The 21,315-nt window shown below is 39.0% G+C and overlaps 1 protein-coding gene across 1 annotated transcript in view; it reads right to left on the bottom strand.

Moving 5' to 3' along the window:
* Positions 1-751: 751 nt before the first annotated feature.
* Positions 752-21,315, bottom strand: part of nf2a (NF2, moesin-ezrin-radixin like (MERLIN) tumor suppressor a) — a 46,752-nt gene continuing 26,188 nt past the window's right edge. Inside the window, exons 8-17 of the mRNA XM_058375100.1 lie at positions 20,399-20,533; positions 18,987-19,061; positions 18,438-18,551; positions 17,177-17,299; positions 15,852-15,968; positions 14,796-14,896; positions 13,012-13,117; positions 10,957-11,075; positions 10,297-10,456; positions 752-3,916 (exon numbers count right to left, since the gene is read on the bottom strand). Of these exons, the coding sequence (XP_058231083.1) occupies positions 3,866-3,916; positions 10,297-10,456; positions 10,957-11,075; positions 13,012-13,117; positions 14,796-14,896; positions 15,852-15,968; positions 17,177-17,299; positions 18,438-18,551; positions 18,987-19,061; positions 20,399-20,533 (1,101 nt within the window). The 3' untranslated portion in view covers positions 752-3,865. The remainder of the gene's footprint in view (positions 3,917-10,296; positions 10,457-10,956; positions 11,076-13,011; positions 13,118-14,795; positions 14,897-15,851; positions 15,969-17,176; positions 17,300-18,437; positions 18,552-18,986; positions 19,062-20,398; positions 20,534-21,315) is intronic.

Raw genomic sequence — 21,315 nt, forward strand, 5'->3', positions numbered from 1 at the left:
TGTAACGTGAAATATATTTAACATGTGAACATATTTATATCATGCTATAAAGCAATTTTGGTTAAAATTTTTTATTTAATTTCTATTCCATTTTTTAACATTTTTTTCATTAATTCCATATTTTTAACCAGGATTTAATCGTGTTTAATTCCCATTTTTTCCGCCTTTCATTTCATATTTTCGAATTTATTTTCTTTTGCGTTTTAATTTTTTTTTTATTTTTTAATTATTTTTTCTCTTTATATTTACATTTTATTTGCATTTCTATGAAACACTTTCTGTATAAAAAATAAATAAAAATTTCTTTAAATGTCTCTGTCTGTCTCTCTTTCTATCTATCTATCTCTGTCACAGTCTGCCTCTTTCTGTCTATCTCTCTCTCTCTCTGTCTGTCTCAGCCTGTTTCAGTCTTTCTCAGTCTGTCTGTTTCTCTCTAGATCTGTCTCAGTCTGTCTGTCTGTCTCTCTCTATCTGTCGGTCTTTCTCTTACTATCTCTGTCTATCTCTCTCTCTCTCTCTCTCTCTGTCTGTCTCTCTCTCTCTCTCTCTGTCTGTCTCTCTCTCTGATACTGAAGGATTATGTTGTTTGTATTCAAAGTCACGCACGAAACAGAACGAATTCTTGTTTTAAAGCATCGCTAACGGCTCTAATACGTATTTACACCGCATTAGCCATTCGTCATCGACAATCCACAAAAATAATAATAATATTAAAAATAAATAAATTTTAAACAAAAAAAAATGCAGCAGATTGAGCAGGATTTACATTCATTTATTTCTCAGAACAAACAATTATTATCCAAAAATATATACAAATTCTTCAAGGAAAAAAATAAACATCAATGTAAACAGCTTTCAAGAAAAAAAAAATAAAAACGACTTCATAATCCCGAAGGCTTTGATTGTTTATTTTATTAAAGCCCCAATCAGACTGCTTTTAAAAGTAAACACAGTGAGCGCACTGCATATAAAATATTCACTAGCTTTTATCTGAAAGGGATCGACGCTGGGGCTTCGTAACACCGTCATAAATCCTTCAGAAAGCAATTCTGCGAGAGGCTTATGTCAGATCTCAGGAGGGGAACGTCTGCTGTGTCTGTAATCTTTATCTGTTAGTTCCTCTCGGGAAGTGAAGCACAAATCTGACCTGTGATGCTTCATAGAGGAGTTATAAAGCTTTATAACTCCTCTATGAAGCATCACAGGTCAGATTTGTTTCTTCAGAAATTCATTTTTAAAAAAAGCCTATAGTTCATACATCATCTCACTGAATTATTTAACAGAGTTGTAATAAGGGCTACATTAATAACATTTATAACATACTTATAACGGTGTTCTAAAGCACTATGTACACCCTTCTACAATTTTGAGTCAATTCAGTCAAATACATAATATTAATCTTTAACCTCATCTTTCTACTCGGCTTTGAATTCATAACACTGTTATGAAGCTCTATGAACACCTTCTAAGACGTCATTAGTTTAAGAATCATATATGTCACCGTGTGAATGCTAAAGCTAAGTTATTATTTTTGTGTTTGTGCTATGGCTTTTTCCATGACTTCTTTTCACTTACTTCATTAACCTAATTGTGATCAGTCTAGTGTTTATAGCACTGTTATGAAGTGCTATGTATAGCCTAGTCTATGTCATTAGTTTACGAGTGCCATAATTCCATCAAATAATCCGTTTTATGTTTAAATCATTATTTATTTCATCTTTAGCCTGTGTGTACTCAGTTTTATTAGTGTTTATATCACTATTATGAGGCTCTTTGAACACCTTCTGGGGTGTCGATTGTATAAGAATCCTTTAGGTCAACCGTGTGAATGCTTTCTAGCTAACTGTGATCAGTTATGCATTCATAACACTGTTATGAAGCACTAAGTCTACTTTATCCCATACATCTGCCTAATTGTGATCAAGCTTCCACTTATAACACTGTTATGAAGCACTATGTCTACTTTATCCCATACTTTTATCTAACTATGATGAGTCTTGCTCGTATAACACTGTTATGAAGCATTATATCTACTTTACCCCATACTTTTTACCTAACTGTGATTAGTCTTGCGCTTATAACACTACTATGAAGCGCTATGTCTACTTTATCCTATATATTTACCTAACTATGATCAGTCTTGCACTTATAACACTGCTATGAAGCACTATGTCTACTTTATCCCATTCTTTTACCTAACTATGATGAGTCTTGCGATTATAACATTGTTATGAAGCACTAGATCTACTTTACCTTGTACTTTTACCTAACTGTAATTAGTCTTGCACTTATTACACTGTTATGAAGCACTATATCTACCTCAGCCCATACATTTACCTAACTATGATCAGTCTTGTTCTTATAACACTGCTATGAAGTGCTATGTCTACTTTATCCCATACTTTTACCTAATTATGATCAGTCTTGCGCTTACAACGCTGCTACGAAGCGCCATGTCTACTTTATCTCATACTCTAACCTAACTGTGAAGAGTCTTGCACTTATAACACTGCTATGAAGCGCTATGTCTACTTTACCCTACACATTTACCTAACAAGGATCAGTCTTGCGCTGATAACACTGTTATGAATCGCTATATCTACTTTACCCCATACTTTTTAACTAACTGTGACTAGACTTGCGCTTATAACACTGTTATGAAGCGCTATGTCTACTTTATCTCATACTTTAAACTTATTGTGATCAGTCATGTGCTTATAACATTGCTATGAAGCACTACATCTACTTTACCCCAAACTTTTTACCAAACTGTGATCACTCTTGCGCTTATAACACTGTTATGAAGCGCTATGTATATCTTATTGGACGTCATTTCTTTAACAAAGCCTAATGTCTGATTTTTTTTTTTTCCCCCTCAATCAGCACTGTGTTTATATCACTGTTATGAAGCGCACATGTCAGCCGAACGAACAGAAAGAGTCCACAAGACGTTATAATGCTTCATTAGTGTGCTGTATCTTGGAAAGTTCTCAGAAATAATGCGATAAAACCTCAGAGAGCACCGAAAGCACCGTACAGGGTTTTTTTTAAAAAAAAAGCTTTTACGCAGTGCTTACGGATGTGTTACGAAGCCTCAGCGAAGGCAGCCTTCAAAGAAATGTGTCTGGAACAAACTGCACCTCTACAAGCCTCCATTCCAGGGAATGTAGTGTAAAAAAAAAAAAAATGTAGTGTACGCTTTTTAGAAAATATATGAGGAAAATAGCGGCTTTTGATAAAAGTGTATAAATAGCGGCTAAGCTGGAGTCTCCGCGGTAACAGCAAGCTAAAGCTCTTAGCACAGGATTTATAAAATATCCCCTTTAAAAAAGATCAAACACAGACAACACTTCCAAGAAAAAAGTTCCAAGAGAAAGTTTTTACCAGTTATTTGATGAAAGAGGAACAACTCAGATCACACACACACACACACACTACACACACACACTACACACACACACTACACACACACACACTACACACTATACACACACAAACAGAGGTCAGGTGGTCAGCATCTAGTGTTTACTTAAAATGTACTGTAGGAGTGAGGAACCATTCAGATCACACACACACACAACGCACATACTAACACACACACACACAAACAGAGGTCAGGTGGTCCGCATCTACACACACACACACACACACACACACACAACACATACCACACACCAAACACACACTCACACACAGAGGTCAGGTGGTTGCTGGACTAAAACTGAGTCTAAGCAGGAATGGGCACACACACACACACACACACAGAGTTAACTCAGTGGTTAACTCTGCAAAAAACAAAAACAAACAAACTAGAAATAGAAAAAATGAATACACAAAAATTTAACACTTGAACCACTTTGGTCAGCTACAGTTCCTCGAAGAAGGCCACTCTTGCCTTGGCGCTCTGTAGTGTCAGCTGTGGAGAGAAAACACGAGAGAGAGAGAGAGAGGGAGAGAGAGAGGGAGGGAGGGAGGGAGGGAGGGAGAGGAAAAGAGAGAACAGGTGAGAGAGAGACAGAGAGACAGACAGAGAAAGAGAGAACAAGGGGGTGGGGATAAGAGAGACAGACAGAGAGAGAGAGAGAGAGAGAGAGAGAGAGAGAGAGAGAAAGACAAATAGATAGAAAGAGAGAGATAGAAAGAGAGGGACAGAGAGAGAGAAAGAGAGAACAAGGGGGAGAGACAGAGAGAGAGAGAGAGAGAGAGAGAGAGCGCAAGAGACAGACAGCGAGAAAGAGAGAGAGACAGACAGTGAGAGAGAGAGAGAGAGAGAGAGACAGTGAGAGAGAGAGAGAGAGAGAGACAGACAGTGAGAGAGAGAGAGACAGACAGACAGCGAGAGAGAGAGAGACAGCGAGAGAGAGAGAAAGAGAGAGACAGAGAGAGAGAGAGAGATCAGTGTTACATTCATCAGGATGCATTACAGCAGTATAATAAGCTCTTAAATCAGGACTTAAAGATGATTTAGTCACAGAGTGAAAGCAGCTGTTCTGACTGAAGTGTTAATTATACAGCGTTAAGCTGCTTTAACATCAAGCCACAGCAGGTTTTAGATGGAATTCGGACTGATAAACTGCTTCTTTATTATTATTTTTAAATGCACCAAATAAATAAATTAAACCCTGAGCTCAGACCTGAGCCGAGACTCGAACCCACAGCATATGTATACTGTGTTTCCCATCAGCACCAACATACTGGTGGAACTGGTTTAGGTTAAACTACGTGAATTGATCACGCTTCACGTATTTACTTTTTTCATAAATCGAAGGCAGAGGAGGAGGAAGAGGAAGAGGAGGAGGAGGAGGAGGAGGAGGAGGGGCAAAGCAAAAAACGAGCCAATGGGGTGATTCTGCCTGCTCAGGTATGTGGAAGAGGACAGACAGTACTCTGTTCATAGTGTGTTATGTTAAAAGCTGTGTGTGTGTGTGTGTGTGTGTGTCATGGGAAGTGTGTGTGTGTGTGTGTGTGTGTGTGTGTGTGAGATCAAAGTACACAGAAGTAGTATTTGGTGTTGTCATGGTTACAGTGTTGTTTAAGCTTCTTTATATACACATCAGCACAAAAGCGAGCCTTCATAACACATTTATAACACATTTATAACACATTTATAACTGCCCAGAAGCCTAGGATGAGACAAAATCTGTCCTAAAATTAAGAGTATGATTAAATAAGTAGTGAGAATGTATTACGCCTGGGTATGAGTGTCTCTGTAGATGAATTACGAGCAGCGTGTCGTGTAAATAAAACTTATTATCCGAATTAAAAAGGATTTCTCTGAAGCTCCAAGAAAAAAAATGCATCTTTCCTGAATGATTATGTGCAGCAACTCTGTACACATGGTGATTTACTGTGTGTGTGTGTGTGTGCCAAATATTCCCACAGGTAAACTGTATTTGCATACACTGACAAATATAGTGCAGTAAATTATACAGTTTCCCTCCATGAGCTGCACACACAGTGGGTGTGTATTAGACAGAAGCGAGCAGGACTGGAAAACTGGGGCAGTGGCTGATGGACAGCTCGGTGCGGCTCGGTCAGTCATGCGACATACGTTTGATTCTGATTGGCTAGATGCACCTTAGCATTAATGAATTTTTGATGCTGATTGGTCAGATGTACCATAGCGTTACAGTAAATGCTCTATTCTGATTGGTCAGAAGCACTGCATCGTTAGTGAATACTCTATTCTGATTGGTCAGAAGCACTGCATCGTCAGTGAATACTCAATTCTGATTGGTCAGAAGCACTACATCGTTAGTGAATACTCAATTCTGATTGGTCAGAAGCACTGCATCGTTAGTGAATAAACAATTCTGATTGGTCATAAGCACTACATCATTATTGAATACTCAATTCTGAATGGTCATAAGCACTACATCGTTAGTGAATACTCAATTCTGATTGGTCAGATGTACTACAGCATTACTAAATGCTTTATTCTGATTGGTCAGATGTACAATGGCATTAATAATGTACCATAGCATTACAGATGCTCAATTCTGATTGGTCGGAAGCACTAAAGCATTAGTGAATACTCATTTCTGATTGGTCAGAAGCACTACAGTGTTACTGAATGCTTAACTCTGATTGGTCAGATGTACTACAGCGTCACTGAATGCTCAATTCTGATTGATCAGAAGCATTACAGCGTTATTGAATGCAAGATTCTGATCGGTCAGAAACACTACATTGTTAGTGAATACTTGATTCCGATTGGTCAGATGTACTACAGCGTTTTGAATGCTTAATTCTAATTGGTCAGACATACTACAGCATCATCGAATGCTTGAGTCAGATTGATCAGATGTACTACAGCGTTACTGAATGCTTGATTCTGATTAGTCAGATGTAACATAGCGTTACTAAATGCTCAATTCTGATTGGTCAAAAACAGCCGTTTGGGGAAATTAAAGCTGCACAAAATGACCACTGTATGTATACACTGTGAGTGCTGAGAGTACATCTACATCATTTAGCAAACTCAGATTCTTAACTGTCTACATTTTTCCCTCTTTTTCTTTTTCACTCTCTAACATCAGTTATTTTGAGATACCTGAAGATATTTGTCTTTCCTCCCTTCTCTAGAGATCTGTCTCTGATTGTTATAGTGGACCACTATATTAGCATATGACTACATCAAGAGCCTCACTGAAAGCCTGAGACTGGCAGAAAAATACAGGAAAGAAGCTGGAGATGGCAAAGGAAAAAGTGCAATGAAAAAAAAAAAAAAATATATATATATATATATATATATATATATGCATTCCCTCTCCTTCCTGAACTTCACAATAATGGCCTATTTTAGATCTGCAGGATGTAGAAGCTCTGTAAGGACACTAATGCACCACCTCAGTGAGGAGCTCAGGCCACTTTTGCAACGTCTGCGTTCCACAAAGCTGAGGCCAGAAGCAGCTGAGATCAGAGCGCGGCATCCGAGAGGCTCTCAGCCGCAGTTTCTTTACAGCACTCATCCCCGGGCTACACTTAACAGCAGGAAGCATTAGGGGGCAGGAGAGAGAACGGTCACGGTTATTAATCATCCTAACAGGCCAGCAGGCTCGGTCACGCTGCCCCTGAGCTGAAAGCTCCACCTGGACATTAGAAGAGTTCCCAGAGCTCCTGAAGTGGGCTAAGTGGAGCTCTCCACATCTCAGAGGTGGGACATGGCCCAACGTGAGCTTAAAGGCCAGGGCAAGAATTTCAAATTATTATTAAATCTAAACAAACACACCGAGTCCAAACATGCAGCTGGAATTCAGTATCAAATCAAATATATTTTACATACTGAGCATCTTTATTTCACTCCTCACTGAACATATGAATACACGGAAAGACTGAAGGATTGACAGAGCGTCTATCTATCCATGAATCCATCTACTTATCCAATCATCTGTTGACCCACCCGTCTGTCCATCCATCTATCCATCCATCCATCCATCTATCTATCCATCCATTTATCCAATCATCTATCCATCCGTTTATCTAACCATCCATCCTACCATCTATCTTGTCCATGCATCTGTCAGTCCAACCAACCATCTATAAATCAGTCTATCCGTTTAATCTAACCATCTATCAATCCGTTTATCTATCCGTCTTGTCTTCCATCCGTCCACATACCCATCCATCCATCCATCCATCCATCCATCCATCCATCCATCCGTTTATCCAACCATCTATCCATCTGTCCATCCATTTATCTAACCATCCACCCAACCATCTATCCATCCATCTGTGCATCCATCCGTCAGTCCATCCATTTATCTAACCATATATCTATCCGTTTATCCATCCGTCTGTCTATCCATCCGTCCACCTATCCATCTATCCAACCATCCATCCATCCATACATCTGTTCATCCATCCTTTCGTTTTGACCACACCCAGATTGGACATGATGGATCAGTTGGATTTGTTGGAAGGTCCTGATAACTACATTCCATGACCAAAGGTTTGTGCACATCTGACCATCACACCCATATATACTGCTTCCTCAATGCTGGAAGCATGGAATTGAGATGGGTTTGAGAAGGTTGGAGTGGAAGAATTCCTGCATACTCTGACTCAACCCCTCTGAACACCTTTGGGATGAATTGGAACACTGACTGCACCCCAGACCCTAGTGTCTGATCTCTCTAAGCTCTTGTAGCTGAATAATCACAAATCCCTAGAGCCAAGCTTCAACATCTAGTGAAAAGAGTAGAGGTTCAGGTGTGGGATGTTCAGGTGACACACACACACACAGCATTCTGTTCTTTGATCCAATTAGACCAACCACACAGAAGCAGCCCTTCGACCCACACACACACACACACACACACACACACACACACACACACACACACACACACACACACAAGAGGCCTTCTCAAACCTAACACGTAACCACGACTCTGAAATCAATTAGCGTAGCTCTTGTAATTTCACACCACTGAGTACATGCAGGATCGTGGATCTGAGACTCGAGACTGAGAGCTCGCTAAATTCTTATTAAACCCCATTCGATATTATAGCAGGAAAGATGTCGAGAGTTTCATTTGCGCAACTTCTGCTAAGGTAATGAAATATCAGATTCAGCTTATTCCATTTCATACACCTGATTTAATATGAAAACAGATAAAGAATCCAAATACAATCCAAAAAACGGCTGTCTATTTTTTTTTTTCTTCTGCTAAAATATTTATTGCATGCAAATTCACTGCACTGCGGCTTCTACAGAAAAACCCAAAACCTCGTTATGGAAGTGTGATTCACAGGGGAGATAATTAGCAGGTTATGAGCAAGTACATCCTCACCTGCTGTGGGTTTGTGAATCATTCCCTATAAAACACTCAAACAGACACCGCTCGCTAATCAGCTCCGAATAATACATCAGAAATGTGTAGTAATAATAATAATAAAAAAAAACATAGCATAGAAGTATTCGGGAATATTTTTATCCTCCGGCTTTATTTCGGCGCTTTTTTTAAAGGGCTGTAAAAAGTCAGGATATGATTTTAGTTCCTCTGAATCATTTACTCGAATGTCCTGCTTTTCTTTTCACAGAGCTCCGAGCAAAACCTAATATTTTCACATCGTCTTTATTTATGACCGACGCGATCTGCTCTTTAAAATTTCCGAAAACGCAGGTTCGGCTTGTTAAGTTTAATGGCGCTCGCCAGGCAGAGCTCAAAGCAGGGAGTTGTGTAAATGTGACACAAACCCAGCAACATCTCCGGGTTCAAACCGATTCTGAAAAATTTAAGCATTTTTTTTGACATGCAATTTACATTTGCTCTCATTTCTCCTCAAACACCAAATCACATTCGGCTTCTGTTTTCAGTTTATTGGATTTTTCATTTCATTTCATTGGCTCCATCTATCCATCTATCCAACCATCTGTTTACCCATCCGTCTCTGTCCATCCATCCATCCATCCATCCATCCATCCATCCCTTTATCCAATCATCTATCCATCTGTCCATCCACCCATTTATCCAACCATCTATCCATCTGTTTATCTAACCAACCATCTTGTCCATCTGTTTATCCATCTATCTGTCTGTCCATCCATCCATCCATCCATCCATCTATTCATCCATCTATCTATTCAACTGTCTGTTCATCCATCCATCCATCCATCCATCCATTCATCCATCTGTCTGTCCAACCATCCGTTAGTCCAACCATCCATCTATAAATCAGTTAATCTAACCATCTATCTTTCCATCTGTTTATCCATCCATCTGTCTGTCCGTCCGTCCGTCCGTCCATCTATCTGTTTATCAATTCATCCATCCATTTATCCAACCATCCATCCATCCATCTGTCCATCTGTATATCCATCTGTCTGCTGTCCATCCATCAATCCGTTTATCTAACCATCCATCCAACCGTCTATCTGTGTTGTGCATCCATCAATCAGTTCATCTGTTTATCTAACCATCTATTCATTCATTTATGCATCCGTCTGTCTGCCCATCCATCCCTCCATTCATCCATTTATTAAACCATCTATCCTACCCTAAACCTATCTATCTGTTTATCCATCCATCCATCTGTGTCTGTCTGTTCATCCATCCTTTTGTTTTGACAACACCCACTCAAACTGTTGGTGCATCATTCCTATTTATTTGAAAGCCAGCAAATAGTTGGAATTACGAGCAGGAAATTTTGGATTTTTGATCTCTGAGTTCAGAGTTTCCGAGTTAGAGGCACGTCAGTAAGAAAACACAAACACATAATTTCAGTTTAGGAGAAATTGTAAAACCTTCTGGTTGTAAATGTTCGTGTCCTCTGTCGTGAGGGAATTCCCACCTTTTTGAAGTTGCTCTGCTTGCTCATGCCTCTCTCCGTATTCTCGTTATGAAGGATGTCCAGATGACTCTCTCGCTCCTTCAGCTTCAGGGACTCGATCTCCGTCTTCAGTTCGTTCAGCTGTTCCTGTAGGTGTTTGCTCTTCTCCATGTACTCCACCCTGAACACACAAACTCGGAACGTGAGACGACACGATAAAGGAAACAACACCGGAAAAAACTGAACCGAAAGACATTCTGAAGGGACGACCATATTGACGATGCTATGCCTATGCAATTTATCAATACATTTAACTGATGTTAAATCAAGATAAGATGAATAATTGCTAATATAAGATGGGAAAGTGGGCGGGACTATCCTAGAGTCAGTTCAAACACCTGCCAATCATTTCAGGTTCATGTAGAGTGGCTTATCAGGGGAAAAGAAGACTGGTCTTTAGATGCACTTTGAAGTGATATAGCTATTAATGCTAAACTGCGGAAGCTTGGACGGTCTGCTAAAGTGAAAACACTGATGTAATACGTTTGGGGGAAAACAAGCTTAAAGACAAAGAGAGTTTAAAAAAATCTCAGTAAGTGTTCGGCTCTGATTTGTAACAGGAAATCGATATAGCTGATGTACAGAGAGGACTTTATTCTCAAACAATCGAGCTCTACTCACTTTTCCTTCTCGATCTCCATGGACAGGCGTTTCATATCGGTGTCTTTGAAGTCAAAGCTCAGGTTCTCCATGCTGAAGCTCAGGTCAGGGGGGAGGGAGTTCGGAGACAGAGCAACAGCCTGGGAGAGGAGAGGAGAGGAGAGGAGAGGAGAGGAGAGGAGAGGAGAGGAGAGGAGAGGAGAGGAGAGGAGAGGAGAGGAGAGGAGAGGAGAGGAGAGGAGAGGAGAGGAGAGGAGAGAAGGATACATGAGAAAGCAAAGCAAAGCAAAGCAAAGAAAAGCAAAGAAAAGAAAAGCAAAGAAAAGCAAAGAAAAGAAAGATATGAGGAGAGGAGAGACGAGATGAGATAAGATGAGAAGGATACATGAGAAAGAAAAGAAAAGAAAAGAAAAGAAAAGAAAAGATAGATATATGAGGAGACGAGGTGAGAAAAACAAGAAATCAGCAATAATGAAAATTTTACATGCTTTAATTTGAGGTGCTTTAGCATTGTTTGTAACTTATAAAAATAAATAAATAAATAAATAAATAATTTTAAAAAACCTAACTGCTCACTTTCATTAAAATAATTAATAAATAAATAAATAAATAAATAAATAAATAAATAAATAAATAAAATACTAATACTAATACTACTACTAATAATAATAAACACACAATGCCCCAAATTCATAACCCACATTCAGAGCGCATTACTCTGTGTATATATGTATATCCTGTATAAATCTAGGCTTTGCTGCTTGAGGCTTAATCTTAAAATGATATGCAAGACGCATAACCTTTACCTTAATTTTTGCAAATCTCATAATTAGATGCCTGTGTGTGACTTTGAGTCTCTGCAGGAAAGATACATATTTTTCACAATAAGCAGCTGCCATGCCCTGGTATTTAAATTCATGCTCCCTTTGGATAGCTCTTATAATAAAAAAGATATGCTATTAATTATGGGATTTGAGTGAGGTTGACGAAGGGCCAAATTATGATGGCTAGATGACTGGATCAGATCATCTCCAAAACTGCAGCTCTCGTGGGGTGTTCCCGGTCTGCAGTGGTCAGTATCTATCAAAAGAGGTCCAAGGAAGGAACAGTGGTGAACCGGCGACAGGGTCATGGGAGGCCAAGACTCATTGATGCACGTGGGGAGTGAAGGCTGGCCCGTGTGATCCGATCCAACAGACGAGCTACTGTTGCTCAAACTGCTGAAGAAGTTAATGCTGGTTCTGATAGAAAGGGGTCAGAATACAAACTGCATGACTGGCAGCAAAAGGGGGGACCAACACGATTAGGTCATAATGTTATGCCTGATCGGTATATATACAGTATTCATGCTCTGAAGCAGCTTTAGCTTTACATTTATATTTAAAAGCATCTACTTAGCACAGAAAGGCAACCTCCACGATGGGTGAACATGTCACTCAGCTCTACAGAGCAGTAATTTGTGACTCTCTCTTGTGCAGCCCATCGGGACGTCTATAGGCTCCGTCTGTAGTAACTATTCTCTCTTATCTGGCCGACTCGGGACTGATAAAGCTGCACGACTGTGACAGGGAGCACAGAGCTAAATCACTGTGGTTTTCACTACAGACTGAGATTTGCGACGGCAGTGAAAGCAGACGTATAGAATACTCAGGAGACAGAGCCAAGCAAACCGTGTCAGAGGATACGAATGACCGAAAACTACAAGAAGTAAGGAATAAAACACAACAATGCATGCAGTTATGGGGAAATAAACCATGATAGGGTGCGGGGGTAATGATTATTTTCCTATAACAGCACATCCCAAAGTGTTTTATTCCTCTCGTACCATTGCTGCCGTAGGATAGATGGACGGATCGTATGATAACGGAACGGAAAAACAGACAAGTGGCTTATTAAAAGAATCGATCACCTTTCTTTAAACTAGAACTGCCTCACAGTTAAATAATCTATTCAGTGTATGCTGCGTGTTTTTTTTAAAGCATTAAATCAATTGCTTTAGGAGTTTTCCCGATAATAAAGCACAAAAATCTAGTCCAGTACAAGACTGAAAAGAGGAGAGCTGCAGCTCAGGGGTACCGAGTAAGGCGATTTGTTAGTGATCTCCAGCAGCTTATGTTTGGCTCTGCGCTCAGACTCTCTGGCCTCCTGCAGGTCCTGCTTCAGCTGATCGGCTTCCTTGGCTCTGTGGAGAATAAAAGAGAGTGCGAGGTAGGCATGAGGCACTTTTATTTACTCGTGGATGTAAGAGACACTGCACTGAGCCTCAGCTGAGAGTGTAACACTGCAATGGAGAGGAAATTCATACAGAAAGCTAATCACACCAGAAAAGACATACACATACATAACGCTTACATACACATACATAGTGCTTAAAAGAGCCATAAACATACATAACACTTACATTCACATACATAACACCATACATATACATAAGACTAAATACAGTATTAGCCTTTAAATATTACTCATAGGGCTGCTACTACTATTACTTCTTCTCTTACTACTTGTACTACAAGTATTATGACTAGCACAACTATTAATATTAACTCTAATAATACTAATAACACTCACTATTTATAGAACTATCACTTCAACTAGTATTTGTTACTGCGACTACAAAATGATCTATTTCTACAACTATTAGTATCACTTCTGTTATTACTACCACTGTTTTTACAACTATTAGTATAATCTCTACTAGTACTTCTGTTACTACTACAACATTGTCTATATCCACAACTATCAATGTCACCTCTACTACTACTTTTGTTACTAATACTTGAAGAAATAGCAGATGTAGTAATAACAAGTACTAGTAGAAGTGATACTAGAGGTTGTAGAAACAGTAGATGTAGCAGTATCACCTCTAGTAGCATTTCTGTTACTACTACCACTATTTCAACACCTATTAGAATCACCTCTACTATTTCTTCTGTTACTAATACTTGTAGAAATAGTAGATGTAGCAGTAACAGAAGTACTAGTAGAGGTTGTAGAAATAGTAGCAGTAGCAGTATTACCTCCACTAGAATTTTAGCTATTACTACTGCTGTTTTTTTTGTTTTTTTTTTACCTCTACTAGTACTTCTGTGAGTACCACCATTATTTTTATTACCACTACTACTCGTATTATTACTACTAGCAATGCTACCATTAGTGTTATTACTATACTACTATTCATTCTAATTGCATTATTACTTCTAATCATGTTATTACTATTACTATCACTGTTTTTACAACTTCTGTTAGTAATACTTGTAGAGAGAGTAGAAGTAGTAATAAAATAAGTACTAGAAGTGGTGATACTAATGGTTGTAGAAATAGTAGATGTAGCAGTATCACCTCTAGTAGCATTTCTGTTACTAGTACCACTATTTGCTTTTACAACTATTAGTATTACCTCTACTAGTACTTCTGTTACTTATAGGTGTAGAAATAGTAGATGTAGCAGTAACAGAAGTACTAGTAGAAGGGATACTGCTAAATCTTATATATATATATATGATTATGCTACAGCTTATTATATATAAGTATTAAAGCTATTATTAATAGTAGAAATGCTACTACTAGTGTTATTGTTGCTAATACTTCAAGAAGTATTCCTAGCCATCACTACTACAAGTTTTATTAGAAAATATTATAATATTGTATTATTTAATACAACTACTATATAATTGAATATTAAAATGAGACATTGTACCACTAAGACAATAATAATTCTTCACTTTGTGTGTCACATGACTTTTGTGCCTGAAACTTTGTGGATTTTAAAAAAATCTTGAAATTTACAAGTTAAATTATGATTTTTAGATATACAGAGACCTAACGTTTTAAACATCGGTCAAATCTCATATACGAACCTCCTGTCGGATTCTTCAGCCATTTTAAGGGCGAGCCTCTCGGCCTCCAGCATCTTCTGCTCGATCAGTCTCTTCTCCTCCTCGCTGCGGATCGCCGTCATCTGCGACAAACCGAGATAATGTTAAACTCATGATTTATACTGCATAAAAAACATCACAGCGCTTCCATGAAACATTATGTGATAGCAGGCGGATATCGACAAGCTAGCAGGAGCTCTGAATGGTCATGGATTCTCGATGTGCAGATATGAAAGACGTGATGGACGTGTTGCGTCACACTGGAGAGAAAAACTTGTGCAGTTACAAAATCTCAGATCTCATCGTCTGTCACTGCTTTCATTGTCATCAGCTACGATTCCACTGCATTTAGCCATTGGGGTTCTCTTTTGCAGAAAGGAGACGCTGTGAATTTTTTGGATTAAGCACACTGTTGAAGGTTCTGAAGGTTTTGTGTGTGTGTGTGTGTGTGTGTGTGTGTGTGTTCAGTTGTGTCTGTGAGTAGTTATTATATACCACAAAACTGTAAAATTCTTGTGAAATGCAAAAATTAAATGAATAAATGAAATAAATAAATAAATAAATAAATAAAAATAAAATAAAATAAAATAAAATAATTTCTCCAGGGCAGATTGGGCTAATCAAGCCGAATTATATATAAAATTTATTATATTTTTCAATAATATATTATAATTATATTATAGAAAAAAAATAAAAATAAATATATTTTTATTAATAATATGAAAAGAAAAATAAAATGAAATGAATTGCTATTGCTTTTGATGTATTTTTTTTTCTTTTTTAAATTTTATGATCAAACATTAAATTAAATTCGTTTTTACTTATGCTTTCTTTTTGGGGTCATAAAGAGACCAATGGAGTATTTTCAGTTAAATGGCCTGGGACACGTCCAATAAAAACACGTAAATAGAAGAAAAATGTTTTATATTGCAGGTAGTGCTGCAAAACGTGCCACACCTTGTACGCTTGCCTGAAAAACTAAAAGCACAATAACAGATTACAGAGTAAAAGAAAGAGAACCTTGATATTAGTACATACTTTAATCCGCTGCATCTCCTGCTCCGCCTCGGCTGCCTTCTGAGCCAACAGTTTGGCCTCTTCCTCTGCGATCTGAGCCTTCTCTGCTAACAGATCGGCTGTTTCCTCTGAACGCAGCTGAAAATAACACCACACAAACACACACACTTTAGAATTACACTGAAAACAGTTTAACTGTCATATTCAATATTACATAATACTTAAGAATATTAGATACACCGATCAGCCATAACATTATGAGCACTGACAGGTGAAGTGAATAAGACTGATGATCTCCTCATCATGGCACCTGTTAGTGGGTGGGATATATTACACAGCAAGTGAACATTTTGTCCTCATAGTTGATGTGTTAGAAGCAGGAAAAATGGACAAGTGTAAGGATTTGAGCGAGTTTGACGAAGGGCCGAATTGTGATGGATAGACCACTGGATCAGAGCATCTCCAAAACTGCAGCACTTGTGGGGTGTTCCCGGTCTGCAGTGGTCAGTATCTTTCAAAAGTGTTCTAAGGAAGGAACAGTGGTGAACCGGTGACAGGGTCATGGGCGGCCAAGACTCATTGATGCACGTGGGGAGTGAAGGCTGGCCCGTGTGATCCGATCCAACAGACGAGCTACTGTTGATCAAACTGCTGAAGAAGTTAATGCTGGTTCTGATAGAAAGGTGTCAGAATACACAGCGCAGGACGGGTCAGGGCTAAAGGGGGGCCAACACAATATTAGGCAGGTGGTCATAATGTTATGCCTGGTCAGTGTACATGTTGTATATGATGTATTCGGCCAGAAGTATGTGCACCCCTGACCATCACTCCTGTATGTGCTTGCAGAACATCCCCTTTGTTGTTACAATAAGCTTCAGTCTTTAGTCTTTTCTCAGCATGGCTGAGAGGATTTGTGTTCATTCAGCCACAAGGACATCACTCAGACCCTGCAGGATTGCACAGTTTTTTTATGTGATTGCAAATTTAAAAGTTTTTTGTGATTGTTTTGCCAGTCCAGGGTTCTTCTTTTAAACTCCTCCCAGTAAAGACACACATGTAATGACTTCCTATGAGAGCTGTATCACACACGGAAATGGAAGGAGGCTGTGTATACCGTGTATATATAGTGTTACTATAGCAACAACATCTTACAATACTGATAATTATTATAAACCGAATCATTCAATATAGCCGAAACTCCTAACTAATTTAATCATATTATACTATATTATATTCTATATTATATTCTATATTATATTCTATATTATATTCTGTTTCACAGAATTTCATCATGTTCCGGTATTTTCCTCAGGGTCTGATCCTAGGAAATTGTCTAAAAGCCTCACCAGAGCTTCGTTGGCCAGAAAAGCTTCATCCTGTAGATGGAGGAGTCGCCGCTCCAACTCATCCCTCGCTCGCTCAGCTTCCTCACGCAAGTGTTTCTCTCTCTCCAGCCTCTGCCTCTCCATCTAAACACAGAGTGAAAGACAGAGAGAGAGAGAGAGAGAGAGAGAGGGGGAGAAAGACAGGGTGAGGGACGAATAAGGGGGGAGACAAGGACAAGGAGATAGACAGGGAGAGGGACAGGGAGAAGGAGAGAGACAAGGAGAGGGAGAGAGACCGGGAGAGAGACAAGAAAAGGGAGAGGAAGAGGGAAAGAGATGGGGAGAGAGACAGAGAGAGAAACAGGGACAGGGAGAAAGGCAGGGAGAGAGACAGAGAGAGGTACAGGGAGAGGGAGAGAAACAAGGAGAGGGACAGGGAGAGGGAGAAGGGTACAGACCGGGACAGGTAGAGGGACAGAGACAGGGAGCAGGACAGAGAGAGGGACAGAAAGAAGAAGAAGAAGAAGAAGGATACAAACCGGGACAGGGAGAGGGACAGGGAGAAGGAAAAGGACAGAGACAGGGACCAGGTTCTTTAACAGCAAAGGAGACAGAAGTAGAGAGACACCATGGACCTCAGTGCGCTGAAGTCTGATTTGTCCTGATTCAGTCCAGCTGAGACAGGAATCGTTGTGAAGTGACCAAACAGCAGCTGTGTAAACCTGGCCTTTACTGCAGTGGTGCTTTTTTTCTTTATTCAATCCCTCCTTCATTTTTAAACTACCCTTTTTCTTCATCTTCCATTTCCCTTTCCCACTCTCCTTCTTCCTTCCCTTTCCACTCTCCTTCATCTCTTCCTTCACCTTCCCTTTTCACATCCTTCTTGCCTCCAACTCACCCTTCTTCTTCCCTTCATCCTTTGCTCTTTCTATCTTTCTCCTTCCCTTCTTTCTCCATCACCCTTCTCTTCTTCTGTCTTCCCTTTTTACTCCTGCACTCTTTCATTCCTTTCTCCTATCTCCTTCTCCTCTTTCTTTATATTCTATCCACCATCCTTCTCTTCTTAAATCCGTCTCTCTCCTTCATCCCTTTCTTCTCCTACTCTTATTCAGCCACCTCTCCTCCACTCCACCATCTTTCATCATCTTTCACCAACTCCTATTCTCAGTTTTCTCTCCTTTACCCTTCCCTCCTTTTTCTCTTACAAATATTCCTTACTCTTTTTCCCTGCATCCCTCCATCTCTCTCCTCCCCCCCCCCTCATTATTCCTCTTTCTCCAACCTGTTTGCGAGCTTTCTCCTCTCGGGCCTGAGACTTCATCTGCTGCACCTCCAGTGAATCCACTCTGCGTCTCCTCATGAACAGGTCGTGGTTCCCGATGCACAACTGCAGAATCTGCCAGCAGGACACACACACACACACACACACACACACACACACACACATACATACATACATATATATATATTTTTATCAAGAATTTTAACACTTATGTCTCATGTCAGATTCTTGTGGCTGTAATTGTAAAAGATATTAAAGATGCAGTATGTAAATTAAAGGTACATTATGTAATTTAAAGCTGCATTATGTAAATTAAAGATGCAGTATGTAAATTAAAAGTGCATTATGTAAATTAAAGGTGCAGTATGTAAATTAAAAGTGCATTATGTAAATTAAAGATGCAGTATGTAAATTAAAAGTGCATTATGTAAATTAAAGGTGCAGTATGTAAATTTGTATGTACATTAAAAGGTGCAGTAATATCAATTAACTGTTCAAGCCTAATACTCTTAACACAAAAAAACAAAAAGGAAGCTAGTTGCCACTTACCAACTTATTCACCCGCAGTCTGGAGGAGTTAAATTTGAACACATCTGCTTTCTTATCCAGAGGTTTAATAGCGAACTGAGGAGAGAAAAAAAAACAGACACAAACAACGTAAGGAATAATCCAAGCAGACAAGATGCATTCTGGGAGGATGAAGCTGTACTCATTAAACTCATTAGATGGTCATTTGACTGGCAGAAGCAGCAGCATGAAGGTAAAAAGTGTGATGGTCTTAGATCACTTCAATTACAGTGAATTAAAGGTGCAGCATGAACATTAAAGTTAACGTTAGAAGTGGAAATTAAAGGGGCAGTATGTAAACTGAGGTGATGTATGTCAATTATAGATGCAGCATGTACACTAAGGTGATGTATGTAAATTGAAGGGGCAGTATGTAAAGTAAACGTGCAAGGTGTAAATTCAAGGGGCAGTATGTAAAGTAAACGTGCAAGATGTACATTCAAGGGGCAGTATATAAAGTAAACGTGCAAGGTGTAAATTCAAGGGGCAGTATGTAAAGTACATGTGCCAGATGTAAATAAAGGGGCAGTATATAAATTAAAGCGGCAGCATGTAAAGTAACGTGCAAGGTGTAAATGAAGGTGATGTATGTAAATTAAAGGTGCAGTATGTAAACTATTGTAATGTATGTAAATTAAAGATGCAGTATGTAAACTAAGGTGATGTATGTAAAATAAAGGGGCAGTATGTAAACATGCAAGGTGTAAATTAAAAGGGCAGTATGTAAATTAAACTTGCAAAGTGTAAATTAAAGGGGCAGTATGTAAAGTAAATGTGAAAGGTGTAAATTAAAGGGGCAGTATGTAAAGTAAATGTGAAAGGTGTAAATTAAAGGGGCAGTATGTAAAGTAAATGTGAAAGGTGTAAATTAAAGGGGCAGTATGTAAAGTAAATGTGAAAGGTGTAAATTAAAGGGGCAGTATGTAAAGTAAACGTGCAAAATGTAAATACAAGGTGCAGTATGGAAATTAAAGGTGCAGTATGTAAACTAAGGTGATGTATGTAAATTAAAGGGGCAGTATGTAAACTAAGGTGATGTATGTAAATTAAAGGGGAAGTATGTAAAGCCAATGTGCAAGGTGTAAATTAAAGGGGCAGAAAGTAAAGTAAACGTGAAAGGTGTAAATTAAACGTATGTAAATTGATCTGAGATCACTGAGACGATGATAAATTCGGGTGCAGTATGGAAATGAATAAACTCGTCTAGCAGATGTTCCACAACATTACATGTAGCTGTAAATGGACAAAAAGTACAGTGTGTTCCCATTTAAATCAATTACTTAACTCAAGGACTTAAAAGCTTTAGTCCATTACAGTTTGTAGACTCTGTGTGTGTGTGTGTGTCTTTAATATTTAATAATAAACTGTGGAATAGAAGCAGGCTCATGTGGTACCTCTTTGTCGCTGTAGGAGATGTTGCGGATTTCATTCCACGGGAAAGAGATTTTAGGCGTCAGCTTGTTCTCCGGCTCGTAAATGTGCAGGCCCAGAGCATCGACGCCGAGCAGCAGGTCTGTCCCCTTCTTATTCTGGTAAAAAACACACACAAAAACATCCAATAAGTTTAACTCGGCCGTGTTATTACAGCAGCGTGGACCCCAAGCTACACACACATCGAACTGATTTCCAGGGAAGCATGCTGGGGTTCGAACAATTCCATGTGCAAATGTGAAAAATAAGAAAATAAAATCGCAGCATGGCGACTGAAAATATGAACACCCCCGCAAGCCGAGTGCGCTACAGAATATTTTACACCCCTTGTGTGTGTGTGTGTGTGTGTGTGTGTGTGTGTGTGAGGAAATGGGGGGTAGAGGGTGGTGCTGGTGCTGAAGGGGAAAATTGCAAGGTGTAAATTAAAGGGGCAGTATGTAAAGTAAACATGCAAGGTGTAAATTAAAGGGGCAGAATGTAAATGTGCAAGGTGTAAATTAAAGGGGCAGTATGTAAAGTAAAGGTACAAGGTGTAAATTAAAGGGGCAGTATGTAAAGTAAAGGGACAAGGTGTAAATTAAAGGGGAAGTATGTAAAGTAAACATGCAAGGTGTAAATTAAAGGGGCAGTAGGTAAATGTGCAAAGTGTAAATTGATGGGGCAGTATGTAAAGTGAAGGTACAAGGTGTAAATTAAAGGGGAAGTATGTAAAGTCAAGGGAAAAGATTAAGGGTCACTCGTCTGATATACCAGATTTTATACACATGGTTTGTTAAATTTGTATGTAAATTAAAGGTGCAGTATGTAAATTATAGGTGCAGTATTTAAATTAGCATCTAACATAAAATGTGCAGTATATCAATTAAAAGTGAAGTATGTG

This window comes from Hemibagrus wyckioides, linkage group LG22 (genome assembly GCF_019097595.1).
Source record: "Hemibagrus wyckioides isolate EC202008001 linkage group LG22, SWU_Hwy_1.0, whole genome shotgun sequence".
NCBI classification, from domain to species: Eukaryota; Metazoa; Chordata; class Actinopteri; order Siluriformes; family Bagridae; genus Hemibagrus; species Hemibagrus wyckioides.